Here is a 19,300-nt window from a genome sequence, read left to right on the forward strand (position 1 = left end):
TCAGATATTTATATATGCATGTCCATTACAGAATTATTCATAGTATCCCCAAATTGAAAACAACCCAAAAGTCCATCCATAGATGAATGGATAAATAAAAGTTGGTATGTATATACATATACATATATATACATATATATATATATATATAAATGTTATTCAACCATAAAAGAGAATGAAGTTCTGTTAAATGCTACAAGATGGAAACATTGAAAACACTATATTAAGTAAAATAGTGTGTGATTCCACTTGTATGAAGACAGAAAGTAGTTTAGAGATTGCCAGGGAGACTGGAGAGAGGGGAGAATGGTAAGTTATTGCTTAATAAGTACCAAGTTTCTGTTTGGGATGATGAAAATGTTCGAAAACCAACAGTTGTGATGGTTACACAACATTACAAGTGTAGGGCTGGAGTTGTAGCTCAGTGGTAGAGCACTTGCCTATCACGTGTGAGGCACTGGGTTTGATCCTCAGCACCACATAAAAATAAATAAATAAAATAAAGGTATTATGTCCAATTACAACTAAAAATTTTTTTAAATAAATTAAAAATAAAAAATTACAAGTATAATTAATGCTACCTACTGTACACTTAAAACTGGATAAAGCAGTATTTGCTATATTTATTTTTCCAATTAAAAAAAAGTACGTTACAACATAGATGAAACTTGAAGGCATTAGGTTAAGTGAAAGAAGACAGACAGACACCAAAGACCATATGTCAACTATTTAATTTATGTGAGATGTACAGAATAAAAAAAAAAATCTATAAAGACAAAAATGTAGATTAGTGATTGTCTAGGGCTGGGGTGATAAAAGAGTTAGTGGGTAGTTATCACTAACAGGTACAACTTTCCTTTGGGGGTAATAAAAGTGCCCTAAAATCAATTGTAGTGATTATTGTGCAACTCAGCAAATGTATCAAAACCTTGGGGTTGCATACTTCAAATGAGTGAACTGTATGGTATGATGGTTAATTTTAGATGTCAATTTGACTAACTTAAAGAACATCTAGAGAATTGTTGAAAATTGGCAGTAAGTCAGTGACTAAAAGGGGAGAATCCACCCTCAATATGAGTGGGCATCATCCAGTCTGCTGAGGTCCTTACAGAACAAAAAAAAGCGGGGGGGCACAGGAGAGAGGATTCCCTCTTTCTCTTTCCTGGAACTAGGGCGCTCTTCCTGACCCTTGATATTGGAACTTCAGGCTCAGGTTGGGGGATGTAGCTCATTGGTAGAAAGTTTGCCAATCATTCACAAAGCCCTGGGCTCAATCCCTAATACCATACACACAAACACACAAACACACACACTAACCTCTAAAAATAGAAATCCAGGCTGGCTGGCCTTTGGGGACTCCAAGACAAGTGTCCACCCATTCCCCCACCTCCTCAGGTTCTCAGGTCCTCAGCCTCAGGCTGAAGGTCTTCAACCTCAGTTCCCTGATTCTGAAGGCTTCAGACTTGAACTGAGCTATGCTACTGGCATCCCAGGGTCTCTAGCTTGCAGATGGCCTATCAGAAGACTTAGTAGCCTCCATAATTATGTGAGCCAATTTCTCTAATGTATATGAAGGAATGTATATGTATATGAAGGAGCACACATGCAGTCTATTGATTCCATCCTTCTGGAGAAACCTAACTGATGGTATATACATTTTATTTCAGTAAGTCTATTACCCCCCAGAAAAAGTTTGTACAATAAAACCATTAAATGTAAACAAAAAATCAATAAGTATATAGAGAAGAGGAAGAAATAATCAAAATACATTTAGGCTGAAATGGTTATAGTAATAGCAATATGTTTAGCACTAAACCTCCTAGCAGTTAAAAACACCACAACAAACTATCATGAGTGTCAGCAGAAAAGGCAACTATTTCTGGATTAAGTGGTTTAGCATTTGGTAGATGATCTTAGACAACGTTTTCAGATACATTATCAGTTATCAACTCATAGGATTTTTTTCATAAAATTGCATCACTCACATCTGAATAGTTTCAAAGAAACTTCATATGGTTTGTCTCATTTGCTCCCTCCTAATAATCCTGTGATCTGAGAAGGATCAATATAATCTTTTCTATTTACAAAGGAAATGGACTGTCAGTTGACTTTCTATGATAAACACCCCTAGACTGGGTCAGAGCTAGATCTGCAGTCCAGATCTCCTGATTCCAGACTATGATGCCTAAATATACTAAGTAACCCTAGTTCAATAACTCAGCGTACTCCCCAATCCCAAATATATGACAATTTTTACCTTGCTGTAAAATACCTGAATATAATGGTGGAAAGAAAAAGTTTTGCTGAATGAACTACATAGAAAATGTTGCAAGGATAAAGGAAACTTTCCAAAAGAACTTTGGAAATATGTATCTACTTTATTTATCCAACAAACATTTACCTGAATCAATTCTATGGCAGGTGCTACTCTAGACATTGGAGATCCAAAGCTGACTCAACACAGATCCTGCATATAAGGAGCTTAGGGCTGGGGAGAAGAGATGGACACAAAACACAGGTGACCATGGAAGAGTGAGTAAATGAAGTGGTAGAGACTCTCCAGGAAATTAAGGGAGCCCTCAGAAAGGACACCTAATCCAGTTAATTTGAGGGATCAGAGCAGACATCTGGAAAGGGATGAGCTGAGACTCAAAAGATGGGTATAAGTTTGCCACATATATCAGTCAAGACTCATAGCTGGGACCGATTGAAATCCAACTCACACCATGGTAATTTAAGCAGTTGTGGGGGTGTACAGGTTTCCCTGACAAGGATAGAGCTGGAATCAGGGATCGATATCTCCTGAACTCCTGATTATTGTGACATTTTGACTTCCTTTTCACCAACTGCAGATAAACTTTTTCATAAGGACAAAAAGCAGTCAACACTCTCCAATTCAAATTCTCAGTCTTCCAACCAACTTTTATCCCTATGTCCAGTGTGAAAAAAAAAAAACTCAGAGAAGGACTCTGATTGGTCCTGCATGAGTCATGTGCTCTCCCTTAGTTCAATCACAACCAATGAGTTAAGTCCCACAAGATGGCAGGTTCTATCTAGAACACTCATTAAAACTAGGGAGGGAGGGAGGGGAAACAGCACAGAGAAGGCCATAGGGAAGGAAGTGGTGGAAACTGAGCAGCACCTACAATATGTAAACACAAGCAAAGGGTATTGGGAGAAACCACTGCAGGCAAAGGACACAATATTAGCAAAGGGAAGGAACAGCAGGGAAATGAAGAAGTTTGATGTGGATTTATCAGGACTGTTGGAGATAAGCCTGGATAAGAGAAGGAAGGTAAATCTGGAGAATCTGCATTCTATGTGAGGGAACTTAGATATTACTTAGATATTTCTGTATGGCTCCATATTTTTTTCTTTCTTTCTTTTTTGGAACTGGTGATTGAACCTTGAACTCAATGTTGCTCTACCACTGAGCTATACCCCCAGCCTTTTTTTCAGTTTTTATTTTGAGACAGGCTCTCACTAAGTTGCCCCGGCTGGCCTCAAACTTGCAATCCTCCTGCCTCGGCCTCCAGAGAAGCTGAGATTATAAGCATGTATCATCATGTCTAGATCTTTCTAAATTAAAAAAAAAAAAAAACAGAGATTTCTTGTCTCATAGTCCTGGATTCCAGAGGTCTTGAAATCAAGATATTAATGGGAGGCTTCGGAAGACTTCAAGGGAGAATCTATTCCATGCTTCTCTCCTAGCTTCTGGTGGCTACAAGCAATCCTTGGTGTTCCCTGGCTCCAATCTTTGTTTCTGTCTTCATCCTTGTGACTCGCAATTAACAAAAGTGATAAGATGTCACTTTTAGCTTACAAAAGACTAGCCTTGTCTGTGTTTAGTTTGTTGGCTGAAGAGAGACAGCTTCCATGTTATGAGATGCCCTAGGTAAAAGCAAGGAACTAAGGGAAGTCTCTGCGAAAGCTCCAGTGAGGAACTGAAGCTCTCAGACCCAAATGCCTGCCAGGAACCGAATGCTGCCACCAACCATGTGAGTTAACTTGTAGTGGGTCCTGCCCACATCAAGCCTTCGGATGAGCTCACAGCCCCAGTCAGCACCTTGACTGCAATCTCATGCAAGAGAACTTGAGCTCAGAGTCTTTTGAGCAAGAGACTCCATCCAAATCCCACTCTGATTCCTTACCCACAGGAGATGTGAGGTTGCAAATGGTTGTTTAATGGCACTAAGTTTTGGGAGATTCGTTGTGCAGCAATAGATAACTAATATGGAGGGTATCACCATGGTCCAGACAAGGGATGATCAGAGGCTGGGTAATACAGATGGAGCAGAAGAGATGGATTCCAAGATATATGGCTATATCCCACTTGTATGAATGGCAGGAGACCACTGTGACCCTTGGGTCTAACTATGCCTTTGGGACTATAGCAACACTGAGACAGCCATCTGAGGGTACACAGGAGAGGACCTGGTTTAGGGAAGGTGATGTCAAGGTACACAGAGTTTGAGAAGTCTGTAGAACAGCTATGTGGACATATCTAACAAGTAGTTGAATGTATCAATCTGAAGCTGGAGGCTAGATCTAGGCTAGAGTTGTAGAGTCAAGCATACGTGCTTTGACTGAATTAGGTTCTCTTTAACCCAGGCATCATGAGAGAAGCAGTACTAATCACCCAGTTCCACTCTGTGGGATTTAAACCTGACAGTCTGAGGTTTCTTTCCTGCCAAGTAGATGGACTCGCTGCTGCTGGTAGTGACGCTCGCCTATTACGAGAACCTAAAGAGGGAAAGCTCAAGAATCATGCCAGTCTCTTCCATGTCTGTGATGGGGGCAGCAAGGCCCTTGGAGCAGATTTTATTATGGAAAGAATCACTGAGTGACTTTATTGCACTTCTAGGAGTTTACCTTTAAAACATAACCAGAGAGGGGCAAAAGGACATACAGGGATACAATGACAGCTTTACTCACAATAAACAACCCCTTTTAAACTACAGGGCAAGGCTGGGGATGTAGTTTAGGGGTATAGCACCTGCCTAGCATGTGCAAGGCCCTGGGTTCAATCCCCAGCTCTGCAAAAACAAAACAAAACAAAAACTATAAGGCACTGATTGAACTGTGGTCTATCCATCCGACAATTCAGCATGTAGTTACTGAAAACCATTTTCTTGAAAAACACTCAAAGATGTAAGATATTTTTCTCCATATATTGTTCAATTAAGAAGCAGGTTCCACAAGATGTCCTTCAGTGGGAGAATGAATTCACAAGCCATGGTACATTCAAACAATGGAATATCACTCAGCACAAAAAAGAAATGAACTATCAAGAAATGACATGGAGAAACTTTAAATGCAGATCACTGAGCAAAAGAAGTCACTCTGAAAAGACCATGTGATTCCAATGATACGATATTCTGGAAAAGGAAAAATCACAGAGACAAGAATTAGGGGAGTGAAGAGGGATGAATACACAGAGGCCATAGGATTTTTAGGAAAGTGAGAAACACTCTGAACAAATCCCATCAATATGTACAACTATAATGCACCAATTAAAAAATTGTGGGAAAAGGACTGGGGTTGTGGCTCAGAGGTAGAGCACTCCCCTAGTGGGTGGGAGGCGCTGGGTTCGATCCCCAGCACCACATAAAAATAAATAAACAAAATAAAGGTGTTGTGTCCATCTACAACTAAAGAATTTTTTTTTAAATTGTGGGCGGGGGGAAGAAAAGAAAAAACACTCTGTATGGAACTACAAAGGTGGATACAAGTCACTGCATATTTGTCCAGCTCCATAGGATTCACGACACCAAGAGTGAGCTTAATATAAACCATGGACTTGGGGTGCTTCTGATGTGTCCATGGAGGTTCATCACTAGTAACATTTGTACTCCTGGAGCAGGATGCTGATCATGGGGAGGTGGTGGAGCAAGGGTACATGGGAACTCTCTGTACCTTCTCCCTTCAATTTCCCAGTGAATTTAAAAGTCCTCCAATTGGAGTAAAATTTTATTTTTTTAAATTAATTTTTATTGTTGGTTGTTCAAAACATTACATAGTTCTTGATATATCATATTTCACACTTTGATTCAAGTGGGATATGAACTCCCATTTTTACCCCGTATACAGATTGCAGAGTCACATCAGTTGCACATCCATTGATTTACATATTGCCATACTAGTGTCTGTTGTATTCTGCTGCCTTTCCTATCCTCTACTATCCCCCTCCCCCCCTCCCCTCCCCTCTTCTCTCTCTACCCCCTCTACTGTAATTAATTTCTCCCCCTTATATTTTTCCCCCTTTCCCCTCACTTCCTCTTGTATGTAATTTTGTATACCCCTGAGGGTCTCCTTCCATTTACATGCAATTTCCCTTCTCTCTCCCTTTCCCTCCCACCTCTCATCCCTGTTTAATGTTCATCTTCTTCTCATGCTCTTCGTCCCTACTCTGTTCTTAGTTACTCTCCTTATATCAAAGAAGACATTGGCATTTGTTTTTAAGGGATTGGCTAGCTTCACTTAGCATAATCTGCTCTAATGCCATCCATTTCCCTGCAAATTCTATGATTTTGTCATTTTTTAATGCAGAGTAATACTCCATTGTGTATAAATGCCACATTTTTTTTATCCATTCGTCTATTGAAGGGCATCTAGGTTGGTTCCACAGTCTTGCTATTGTGAATTGTGCTGCTATGAACATGGGTGTAGCAGTGTCCCTATAGTGTGCTTTTTTTAGGTCTTTAGGGAATAGACCGAGTAGGGGAATAGCTGGGTCAAATGGTGGTTCCATTCCCAGCTTTCCAAGAAATCTCCATACTGCTTTCCAAATTGGCCGCACCAATTTGCAGTCCCACCAGCAATGTACAAGTGAACCCTTTTCCCCACATCCTCGCCAGCACTTGTTGTTGTTTGACTTCCTAATGGCTGCCAATCTTACTGGAGTGAGATGGTATCTTAGGGTGGTTTTGATTTGCATTTCTCTGACTGCTAGAGATGGTGAGCATTTTTTCATGTACTTGTTGACTGATTGTATGTCCTCCTCTGAGAAATGTCTGTTCAGGTCCTTGGCCCATCTGTTGACTGGGTTATTTGTTATCTTATTGTCTAATTTTTTTAGTTCTTTGTATATTCTGGATATTAGGGCTCTGTCTGAAGTGTGAGGAGTAAAGATTTGTTCCCAGGACGTAGGCTCCCTATTTACCTCTCTTATTGTTTCTTTTGCTGAGAAAAAACTTTTTAGTTTGAGTAAGTCCCATTTGTTGATCCTAGTTATAAACTCTTGTGCTATGGGTGTCCTATTGAGGAATTTGGAGCCCGACCCCACAGTATGTAGATCATAGCCAACTTTTTCTTCTATCAGACGCCGTGTCTCTGATTTGATATCAAGTTCCTTGATCCACTTTGAGTTAACTTTTGTGCATGGCGAGAGAAAGGGATTCAGTTTCATTTTGTTGCATACGGATTTCCAGTTTTCCCAGCACCATTTGTTGAAGATGCTATCCTTCCTCCATTGCATGCTTTTAGCCCCTTTATCAAATATAAGATAGTTGTAGTTTTGTGGATTGGTTTCTGTGTCCTCTATTCTGTACCATTGGTCCACCCACCTGTTTTGGTACCAGTACCATGCTGTTTTTGTTACTATTGCTCTGTAGTATAGTTTGAAGTCTGGTATAGCTATACTGCCTGATTCACACTTCCTGCTTAGCATTGTTTTTGCTATTCTGGGTCTTTTATTTTTCCATATGAATTTCATGATTGCTTTCTCTATTTCTACAAGAAATGCCGTTGGGATTTTGATTGGCATTGCATTAAACCTATAGAGAACTTTTGGTAATATCGCCATTTTGATGATGTTAGTTCTACCTATCCATGAACAGGGTATATTTTTCCATCTTCTAAGATCTTCTTCTATTTCTCTCTTTAGAGTTCTGTAGTTTTCATTGTATAAGTCTTTCAACTCTTTTGTTAGGTTGATTCCCAAGTATTTTATTTTTTTTGAGGATATTGTGAATGGAGTGGTTGTCCTCATTTCCATTTCAGAGGATTTGTCGCTGATATACAGGAATGCCTTTGATTTATGCGTGTTGATTTTATATCCTGCCACTTTGCTGAATTCATTTATTAGCTCTAATAGTTTCTTTGTAGACCCTTTTGGGTCTGCTAGGTATAGAATCATGTCATCTGCAAATAGTGATAATTTGAGTTCTTCTTTTCCTATTTTTATGCCTTTAATTTCTTTCATCTGTCTAATTGCTCTGGCCAGTGATTCGAGAACTATGTTGAACAGAAGTGGTGAGAGAGGGCATCTCTGTCTTGTTCCAGATTTTAGAGGGAATGCCTTCAGTTTTTCTCCATTCAGAATGATGCTAGCCTGAGGCTTAGCATAGATTGCTTTTATAATATTGAGGTATGTTCCTGTTATCCCTAGTTTTTCTAGAGTTTTGAACATAAAGGGATGCTGTACTTTGTCGAATGCTTTTTCCGCATCTATCGAGATGATCATATGGTTCTTATTTTTAAGCCTATTGATGTGGTGAATAACATTTATTGATTTCCGTACATTGAACCAACCTTGCATCCCAGGGATAAATCCTACCTGATCATGGTGCACAATTTTTTTGATATGTTTTTGTATCCGGTTCGCCAGAATTTTATTGAGGATTTTTGCATCTAGGTTCATTAGAGATATTGGTCTGTAGTTTTCTTTCTTTGAAGTGTCTTTGTCTGGTTTAGGAATCAGGGTGATGTTGGCCTCGTAGAATGAATTTGGAAGTTCTCCCTCTTTTTCTATTTCCTGAAATAGCTTGAAAAGTATTGGTATTAGTTCCTCTTTAAAGGTTTTGTAAAACTCTGCTGTATACCCATCCGGTCCTGGGCTTTTCTTAGTTGGTAGTCTTTTGATGGTTTCTTCTATTTCCTCAATTGATATTGGTCTGTTTAGGTTGTCAATATCCTCCTGACTCAATCTGGGCAGATCACATGACTTAAGAAATTTATCGATGCCTTCACTATCTTCTATTTTATTGGAGTATAAGGATTCAAATTAATTTCTGATAATCTTCTGTATTTCTGAAGTGTCTGTTGTGATATTGCCTTTTTCATCCCGTATGCTAGTAATTTGAGTTCTCTCTCTTCTTCTCTTCGTTAGCGTGGCTAAGGGTCTGTCGATTTTATTTATTTTTTAAAGAACCAACTTTTAGTTTTGTCAATTTTTTCAATTGTTTCTTTTGTTTCGATTTCATTGATTTCAGCTCTGATTTTAATTATTTCTTGCCTTCTACTTCTTTTGCTGTTGTTTTGCTCTTCTTTTTCTAGGATTTTGAGATGAAGTATTAGATCATTTGTTGGTTTTTTCTTTTTTTAAGGAATGAATGCCAAGCAATAAATTTTCCTCTTAGAACTGCTTTCAATGTGTCCCATAGATTCCGATATGTTGTGTCTGTGTTTTCATTTATCTCTAAGAATTTTTTAATTTCCTCCTTGATGTCTTCTATAATCCATTGATAATTCAGTAACCTATTGTTCATTCTCCAAGTGATGCATGATTTTTCCTTACTTCTTTTATCGTTGATTTTCAATTTCATTCCATTATGATCAGATAAGATGCATGGTATTATTTCTACTCCTTTATATTGTCTAAGAGTTGCCCTGTGACATAATATATGATCTATTTTTGAGAAAGATCCATGTGCTGCTGAGAAAAAAAGTGTAACTGCTTGATGTTGGGTGGTATATTCTATATATGTCAATTAAGTCTAGGTTATTAATTATGTTATTGAGTTCTATAGTTTCCTTATTCAACTTTTGTTTGGAAGATCTGTCCAGTGGTGAGAGAGGTGTGTTGAAGTCTCCCATGATTATTGTATGGTGGTCTATTAGACTCTTGAAATTGAGAAGAGTTTGTTTGATGAACATAGCTGCACCATTGTTTGGGGCATATATATTTATGATTGTTATGTCTTGTTGGTGTATGGTTCCCTTGAGCAGAATGTAGTGTCCCTCTTTATCCCTTTTGATTAACTTTGGCTTGAAATCTATTTTATTTGAAATGAGTATGGACACTCCTGCTTGTTTCCGAAGTCCATATGAGTGATATGATTTTTCCCAACCTTTCACCTTCAGTCTATGTATGTCTTTTCCTATCAAATGCGTCTCCTGAAGGCAGCATATAGTTAGGTCTTGTTTTGTGATTCATTCTACTAGCCTGTGTCTCTTAATTGGTGAGTTTAAGCCATTAACATTTAGGGTTATTACTGAGATATGGGTTGTTCTTCCAGCCATATTTGTTTATTTATGTTACTAAACATGGTTTGTTTTCCTCTTTGATTATTCCCCCCCCTTTAATGTACTACCTCCCACTGTTGGTTTTCATTGATATTTTCCATTTCCTCTTCCTGTAATATTTTGCCGAGGATGTTTTGAAGAGATGGTTTTCTAGTTGCAAATTCTTTTAACTTTTGTTTATCATGGAAGGTTTTAATTTCATTTTCCATCCTGAAGCTTAATTTTGCTGGATACACAATTTTTGGTTGGAACCCATTTTCTTTCAGTGTTTGAAATATGTTATTCCAGGATCTTCTAGCTTTCAGAGTCTGTGTTGAAAATCAGCTGTTATCCTGATTGGTTTACCCCTAAATGTAATCTGCTTCCTTTCTCTTGTAGCTTTTAAAATTCTCTCCTTATTCTGTATGTTGGGCATCTTCATTATAATGTGTCTAGGTGTGGATCTCTTATGATTTTGTACATTCGGCGTCCTGTAGGCTTCTAGGATTTGGGATTCTGTCTCATTCTTCAGGTCTGGGAAGTTTTCTCGTATTATTTCATTGAATAGATTGCTCATTCCTTTGGTTTGGACCTCTATACCTTCCTGTATCCCAATGACTATGTTATCCCATATTTCTTGAAGTTCTGCTCATGGTTTCTTAACAGTTTTGCTGAGCTGTCTATGTTCTTCTCCAGTTGAAATACTTTGTCTTCATTGTCTGATGTTCTATCTTCTAAGTGTTCTACTCTGCTGGTAGTATTCTCAATTGAGTTTTTAAGTTGGTTTATTGCTTCCTGCATTTCTAGGATTTCTGTTTGTTTGTTTTTTATAACCTCTATCTCCCTGTATAATTGATCTTTTGCTTCTTGGATTTGTTTATGTAATTCATTGTCGAAGTGGTCGAAGTGGTCTTTCATTGTCTGATTTTGCTGTCTAATGTCTTCCTTGAGACTCCAGATGATCTGAAGCATGTATATCCTGAATTCTTTATCTGACATTCCATCTGCTGCAGATATTACCTCTTCTAAAGTTGAGTTGTGGAGTAAAATTTTAAATGGATTTTTTTCTTTAGTTGTAGTTGGACACAATACCTTTATTTTATTTACTTATTTTTATGTGGTGCTGAGGATCAAACCAGGGCCTTGCATATGCTAGGCAAGCACTCTACCATTGAGCCACAACCCCAGCCCAAATGAATCTTTTTTAAAAGCAGGTTTTATAAAAGGGTAGTTATGCTCTTGATTGTATAAAATAAATACATATTTGCATGCTTAAGAAAAAAGTTTTTCTTAAACATATAAAAAACTAATATCAGGAGAGGGGATGTAGCTCAGTAGTAGAGAACTTAGCTAGCATATTTAAGGTTAAATCCTCAACACACATACACACATACAAAAAAAAAAAAAAAACTAGTATCAAAACATTCAGGGGCTGGGGATGTGGCTCAAGCGGTAGCACACTCGTCTGGCATGCGTGCGGCCCGGGTTCGATCCTCAGCACCACATACAAACAAAGATGTTGTGTCCGCCAAATACTAAAAAATAAATATTAAAATTCTCTCTCTCTCTCTCTCCCTCTTTCTCACTCTCTCTCATTCTTTCTTTTAAAAAAACATTCAAATTTATTCTCTCAGGTAGGTAATTATTGTGATGTCCATTTTTAATAGTGTTTTATACTTTTAAAATTTCTATAATAGACTTTCATTATAACAAACATTTTAGAAAAGAGTTTTCAAAATGTATTACTGTAAAGAGAGAGAGAGAGAGAGAGAGAGAGAGAGAGAGAGGAGCATCTAAAGCTGGGCATAGTGGCAAATGCCTGTAATCCCAGCTACTCCAGAGGTTGAGGCAGGAGGATCATGAGTTCAAAGCCAACCTCAGCAAAAGAAAGATGCTAAGCAACTCACTGATACCCTGTCTCTAAATGAAATACAAAATAGGGCTGGGGATGTGCTCAGTGGTTGAGTGTCCCTGAGTTTAATCCCCACTAACCTGCCTCAAAAAAGTATCTAAAACATAAATACAGTCTTACAATTATAAAACCAATATCTCAGAGAATAGATGGAACACTGCCAACTCCCTCCCCCCAACCACATCTGCAGGTCCCTTCCCAGGAGAGGTAACTACATCCTGACTGTCACTCTTAGGATAGTAATTTCTTTCCTTTTTTTTTTTTAGGTTTTACCACCTATGTGTGCATATGTGTTCTCTAAAAAATACACTTTAATTTCACCTACTTTTGAACTTTATAATAACGAGCACTTACACAGCACTTACTGTGTGCCAGGGAGTCTCCCAATCACTTTTCATGTATAATCTCATTTAATCGTCAAAACCCACATCCTAGGAAGTATTATCCCCATTTACAAATGAAGCTTAGAGAGGTAAAGTACTTTGCTCAAGTTCACTTAGATACCAAGTTGCAGAGCTGGGACTTGAACCCAGACCATTAAGCTCCAGAATCCATGCCCGTACCAAGCACTACCTGTCAGATCATCAGCTTCTTGATCAGAGTTTAACCCCAACAGTGGCGTCTCTCCACGAGGCCCTTACTTACTCTAGGTGAGCACTCACTTTGGCGAGGCGCAGAGGCTCACTGACACACAGACCTCTTTCAACAGAGGATGAGGGGGTGACCCTTCTGCCAGAGGATGTGGTGTTAGGTTCTAAGAAATGATTGCATTTAGTACCTGCAAAAGAGATATTGCCATTTAATCACTTACTGCCATTCATTTATTTCATTGAAATGCCTGCCACTCTATCTGATTCCATAGATTATAAATAGTTTTCTTTCTAAACAGCTAACATTATTGAGCATTTACTACATACAGGGAATTATGTTAACACCTAACACATCTTTTTCCATTTATCTCCCACAACAGCTCATAGGCTGGGATTGTAGCTCAGTGGTAGAATGCTTGCCTAGCATGTGTGAGGCACTAGGTTCAATCCTCAGCATGACATAAAAATAAATAAAATAAAGGTATTATGTCCATCTACAACTGAAAATGTTAAAAAAAATAGCTCATAGATGTAGGTGTTACTTATCTCCCTCCCCTCCACGATTTACAATGATAAAATAGGCTCAGAAAGTTAACAACGTGTCTATGATCACACAGAATACAAACATCTAGGCACAGATTTGATCAAAGTATTTGTGATACCACAGTCAAAGCTAGACCGCTTGCCTCTACAAACACTTAGGTACTCTGAACTAAGTGCAGGTGAGATCAGAGTCCAGCTGCCCATCACGGTACACTGTACTGAACAACTCAATACAACTTTCCAAAGGGTTTATTCATAGGATAGTGAATACAGATGGTAATCATGACCTTAAGAACTGCCTTCAAAAACGTCCAGGGATGGCCCTCCCACTGTGGAGTCATTCATTAATCTGCACCCCTTCCCCTAAGACTGACTTTTTCATTTTAGTAGCATCCAGAACATGGCTGGCACAATGTAGATCTCAGAGTTTCCGTGAATAAATCAAAAAAGAATTATAACTCCCTAACCACACACAATCACAAGTAAGGAAGTCCTGAAAACCATAATTGTCAGACAGAGACAATGCATACAATGTACAGATAGTAAAAATCAACCTGTTTCTTATCACTTTATATGGATACATGGCTGTCTTGTCCAATCATGAAAAAGATATTGCATTTCTTTGTGCATAACTTCATAAAGCACAGAAGGTCTATAGACACACTATAACCTCTGGTTAAAAGAAATACGAGAATTCTCAGAGAAGTACATTTTAAAATTAACTGCTATTTTGCCTACATAGGATCATGCTTCACATGCATATGGGCTGGGGATATGGCTCAGTGGTTAAGCACCCCTGGGTCCAATCCCTGGGACCCCCAAAAAAGAAAAAAAAAAACAGATTCCCAAATACCATCATAGACCTATTAAATTAGAATCTTTCTAAGCAAATCTGTATTTTGGACAAGTTCCCCTCCCACAAACTCTTCTCAAGTTTGACTCCATCACTACATTATACTCCACCCAGCCCCCTTTTCCAATTCCCAACCACACAGAATTTCCCAAATTTGCTGGTTCATAAGAATCAATGCAGGGCACTCGTTCAACATGCAGATTCCTGACCTACAAGAGACCACCTGGGAATGAGTGTGTTTAAAAACCACCTCAGAGGATTTGTAGGGCCAGCCGACTGAGGGAAATGCTGTTCTGGAATGTGCCCCAGAGCCTAGAGCAGCCCCAGGAACGCTGAGGTCAAGCCCTGTGAATTGCTGGGATAAAATCGAGCCCAGTGGAGGAGGCAGGAAAAGAGCAGCACTGTAAGGAGGAAGGGACGGTCCCCAGCTGTCAAAGGAGGAACTACCCAGACAATAAAAAGCCACAAAAAAAGTGTCAACAAACACAATCTAGACCAAGCTCTGACCACAATGCAATGCAACTGGAAATCAATAATAAAAAGACAGCCAAAAAACATCCATAAGTCTGGAAACTCAAACCACAACTCTAAATAATTCATACAAAAGAACAAATCATAATGGAAATCATGGGATGCTTAATCATCAATGGACATAAATACTATCTATCAAAACTTGTGAGATTCAACAAAAACAGTAATTACAAATTGGAGCCTTAAGTGCATATACTGTATTTCACTGGATCTAAGATACCATCAGTTTGAACAACATTTTTATTTTATGAACCACAAGGAATAAAAGCTGTCAATTAAAAACACAGTACTTTCATCACTTTGAATTTTTATTTTACCCTTATTAAAACATTCTTTTAGACTTAGATACAAATTTAAATCTCATGATTCATATGTATAAGGAAAGAGAGAAAATAAAAGCAAAATAAATTGGCAAAAGGATTCTTATCCCTCATTCACATCAAAAGTCTGACTCTTACATCAACTCAATTCACATTTCCCACCTAATTTTGACCTCAGCGCAACATTTCTTAAATGAGAGCTGGGATTTTCTTCCCAGCTCTGGACAAGCTTTCTTCATGCCTCAATGCTCGTATAGCAAAGACTACACAACTGCTCTGCACATGCTGCTAGGCCCACGGTGCTGGTAAGATCAGTCCCAACTTCAGAGATGCAAACTGTGAAAATGTCTGTCTTTAGACAGTACAGGGAGATTATAATGTTCAAAAACAAAGTTTCCAAAACTAATGAGATAAACTTTCAATTTAAGAAGTAAGGAAGCTGGGCACGGTGGCACACACCTATGATCCCAGCAACTCAGAAGGTTGAGGCAGGAGGATTGCAAGTTCAAAGCCAGCCTCAGAAACTTAGCAAGACCATGTCTCTAAATTTAAAAAGGGGCTGGAGATGTGGCTCAATGGTTAAGCACCCCTGGGTTCAATCCCTAGTGTAAAAAAGAAAGAAAGAAAGAGTAACCCCTACAAGTGATAAGGAAGGAAATCATAAAATAAGAACAGAAATTAATAAAATTAGTAAGATTATCAGAACTAGAACATGAAAAAAAATGAATTAGATGGATAAACAGAGTCCAAGGACGAAATTTAAAACACAAGTAAATAGTATTAGAAATGAAAAGGAGCCCATAATTACAAATAAAATGAACAGATAAAAAAATTGAGTCCCATAAGCATCAAATAACTCTTTCAAAGTTTCCTCCTTTCCTTTCAAAGGAGCACAATTTATAAAATGTAGTTTAGTGTTATATTCATCACCTTCCATAAACCAGAGCACTTTCACACACTTGTCAGCTCAGACGACTTTCACAATACCTCTGTCTTGCAGGGAAACAAATAATACATCAAGCCCTGTTAGTTTAACATGGACACCCTTTTAAGCAAACACTCAGCTTCCCACTCCTGCTTCTCTGCTCAACAAGCAAGCTAAGGGTCTAGAGCAGTGGCTTGTAACACTTTTATGATGCCAGGACACCCTCCCACGCACTCTCTGCTGGAAAGATGCACATAGCACAGTGTGTCTGTGACTGATTTGTGGGTCTCCTCCTTTCCTCCAACCCATGAACTCTCATGTTAAGCTGAGGTCCAATGTGGTCTCCTAAGCAAGGGGAAAAAAACTATGGTTCTTTGGATAATGTGGTCTGCTGATGCCAGGGCCTAGTGTCCTTCTGGTACCCCTAACTCTGAAGCATGGCGCCTCCCTCGCTCCACCCTTTATAAACAGCAGCTTCTTCTTTTACCCCAAACTAAATTTGGAAACTGAGGAAGCTCTGGAGCTTGAAGTTCAAATCCCAGAACCCTTTTCTCCTTGCTGCCCTGCCACCAGGCTCAGTTTACAGCTGGGGGTGGGTCACCATACCTCCCTCCTCTCTCCTTACTACAAAGGAGAATCCAAAGATCACACCTGGGGTCCAGGAGAACAGAGACCAGTCTAAAATCTGATGGGTCAAAGGTGGGCCATTCTCTAGCCCCTTTTGGCAGCATACAGGGCACTCACTCTATCAGATGAATGACAACCTGAGCAAGGGCTCACCCTGAGTTTTCTGGGGGACTGTCTCTGCTCTGCTCCATGATGCTGTACTGTACAAGCAAATGTGCCTCCACACATGCTCCTCAGCCTGAAGAACCTATAATGGAGTGACCAGCTATTATTTAATTTAAACCTCTCCTTAGAGTGTTCATGATTTCTATCTGATCTGTCTAAACCAATAAACAGCTCCACAAATCTACTAATATCCAGCAAAGGAAAAAAAAAAATGGAAGGGCATAGACTGTGGAGACTGGCAGACTCGGGTCAAATCCCAAATCCCATTTATCAACCAAAGCACTTCTTCTGCTCATTTGTGATATACTTCCTGAGCTGTAATAAGATCCAACAAGGTAATTTAGGAGAATGGTGCACTCTGCCTAATCAGATCTTGGATTAACACAGACATAAACTACTAGTGGAGCAACTCTTTTTAAATGCCTCCAAGCTAGATGTTATAGTTTGGATCTTGAATGTGCCCCAAAGGCCCATGTGCTAAAGGCCTGGTCCCCAGTACATGGCACTATTGGGAAGTGGTGGACCTTTAAACAGATGGTGCCCTGTGGGAGGTCTTAGGTCATGAGGGCATATCCTTGAAGAAGACAGTGGTACTCCAGCCCCCTTTCTCTCTTTTTTTTCACATCCTGGAGAGGTGCTGAGTAGTTTTTCTCTACCACATGCTCCCATTATGATGTGTCACTACAGGTCCAAAGCAACATGGACTAAAACCTGTAAATCTGTAGGCCAAAATAAACCTTTTCTCTTCATAATTTGATCATGTCAGGTATTTATTACAGTAACAGAAAGCTGACTAACACACTAGCCTTCTAATAGTGCCTGCTGGATATGGCAACAAATCTACCCCCAGCCCTCCTGATTTCTTAGAACTCAACTGTATTTCCTCTCCACCTTGGTCAAGCAGGAGTCAGCTTTCTCTGGAACCTTCTCCAGCTCTCTGCTGCAGGTGGATCTTGAGATGGAGGGAAGATGGCAACTCTGCAGACCATTTCCAGTGTGCATGGGCTCATCTATACACGTGGTTATTTTAAATATTAACAGTGACCCAGAGACAAAGACAAGACATTCATATGAGAGGTTATCAGCCAAAACAAACGTACTCCACAAGCCTCTGAAAGTCAAGAGCACAGGGTTGGGCCCTAAATCAGAACCTCCCTCCTTGCAGCCCAGGGGCGTTTCTGGGTTCGGACGCCCCCTAGGGCTCCAGAAAGACCTCGCCCCCCGCCCCCAGCCCAGCAGGGCTCGCTGTCCCGCCCACCGAGGGGCTCCCTCTTCACCTGTGGGTCTTGGTACTCCATTTTCTAGGACAGCCCCAGGTCTACCCTCGGAGGCCTCCATGGAGAATGCGGCCGAGATCAACGCACCAACTGGCGGCCGAACTGCCGAATGCGGGGACTAGAGGCGAGGGCAAGAGGGACGCCGCCGCCGCCGCCGTCGCCTGCACCTGCCGCCGGCCCAGGCGCGTTCCCTGGGTTGCCCGGACACCGCGCCGCTTCCTGCAGACCGGCTGCAGGGGGCTCCTCTCCCGCTTGCATTCTGGCTTTCTGGCCTCGGCCCGGATGGGGTCTCCGGAGAGGTGCAGCACAAGCCCCAGGCATGGCGGGGCGACCGAGTCAAAGAACCCGAAAAAGCTAATTAGTTGTTTTTTAATATTTATTTATTTATTTTATTTATTTTTTAAGGATCGTGGTTCTTTTCCAGGCAATTTTCATAATTAGAACTGTAGCCTCTGGTGACAGTGAAGGATGGCCCTCCACAAGGCTTGCAGATGCCCCCTGATAATTGGCATTGATTAAACAGGATTCACCGACCACTTAGAGCGCCTTTTCTGGGCCAGGCGCCCTGGTGGATGTTATCTTCCTTAGGCAGCCAGCTGCATTTTTCAAAATAGAAAACTGACTTTGAGCAAAGGCTTGCTCAAGGTCACTCAGAAAACTGAGATTCATTTCCAAGTTTCTTCATCCCAGATCTACTCCCCTCTTTCTCTCCTGTCAGCTGAAATTTATCTTCCAAATCCTTCCTTCCCAGTATCTAATAAATCTTGCATAGAAAGCTCTTTTCAAATTGAGTTTAGTCCCTAAATTTATATTTAGAACTAGTTTCTCCCTTCATGAAGTAGGGGGAAATTTCAGACTGTGTTTTATTTTTCATGTTTTTTTGTTGTTGTTGTTGTTTTGGTTTTTGGGGTGTTTTTTTTTTTTTTTTTTTTACTGGTTATAAAGGAAATAAATGGTCATTATAGAAATCTTAGAAAATGCAGAAAGGTATTGTTGACACTCATAATCCCACAATCCAGAGATCAACCACTTTTTTTTTTTTAACCTTTGTTTTATTTATTTATTTTTATGTGGTGCTGTGGATCAAACCCAGGGCCACAAACACGCTAGGCAAACGCTCTACCGCTGACCCACAACCCCAGCCCCTCAACCACTTTTTCTGAATGTCTAATGATGGATAACAAATTACCACCAAGTTCTGTCACTTTAACAACAATGATCATTATTATCTCTGGATTCTGGGAATTGACCAGACTACGCTGTTCAGACTCGGGGTCTCTGCTGTTGCAGTTAGAGGGTGACTGGAACTTCCTCATTCCTATGTCTGGTGATG

At 39.8% G+C, this 19,300-nt stretch overlaps 1 protein-coding gene across 1 annotated transcript in view; it reads right to left on the reverse strand.

Moving 5' to 3' along the window:
• Spats1 (spermatogenesis associated serine rich 1) overlaps positions 1–18,144 on the reverse strand; it is a 48,551-nt gene extending 30,407 nt beyond the window's left edge. The window contains exons 1-3 of the mRNA XM_076859504.1: positions 17,968–18,144; positions 17,566–17,700; positions 12,782–12,914 (exon numbers count right to left, since the gene is read on the reverse strand). Coding sequence (XP_076715619.1) covers positions 12,782–12,914; positions 17,566–17,700; positions 17,968–18,028 — 329 coding nt within the window. The 5' untranslated portion in view covers positions 18,029–18,144. The remainder of the gene's footprint in view (positions 1–12,781; positions 12,915–17,565; positions 17,701–17,967) is intronic.
• Between the last annotated feature and the right edge of the window lie 1,156 nt (positions 18,145–19,300).

The sequence above is a fragment of the Callospermophilus lateralis genome, chromosome 6, assembly GCF_048772815.1.
Source record: "Callospermophilus lateralis isolate mCalLat2 chromosome 6, mCalLat2.hap1, whole genome shotgun sequence".
Taxonomy (NCBI): Eukaryota; Metazoa; Chordata; class Mammalia; order Rodentia; family Sciuridae; genus Callospermophilus; species Callospermophilus lateralis.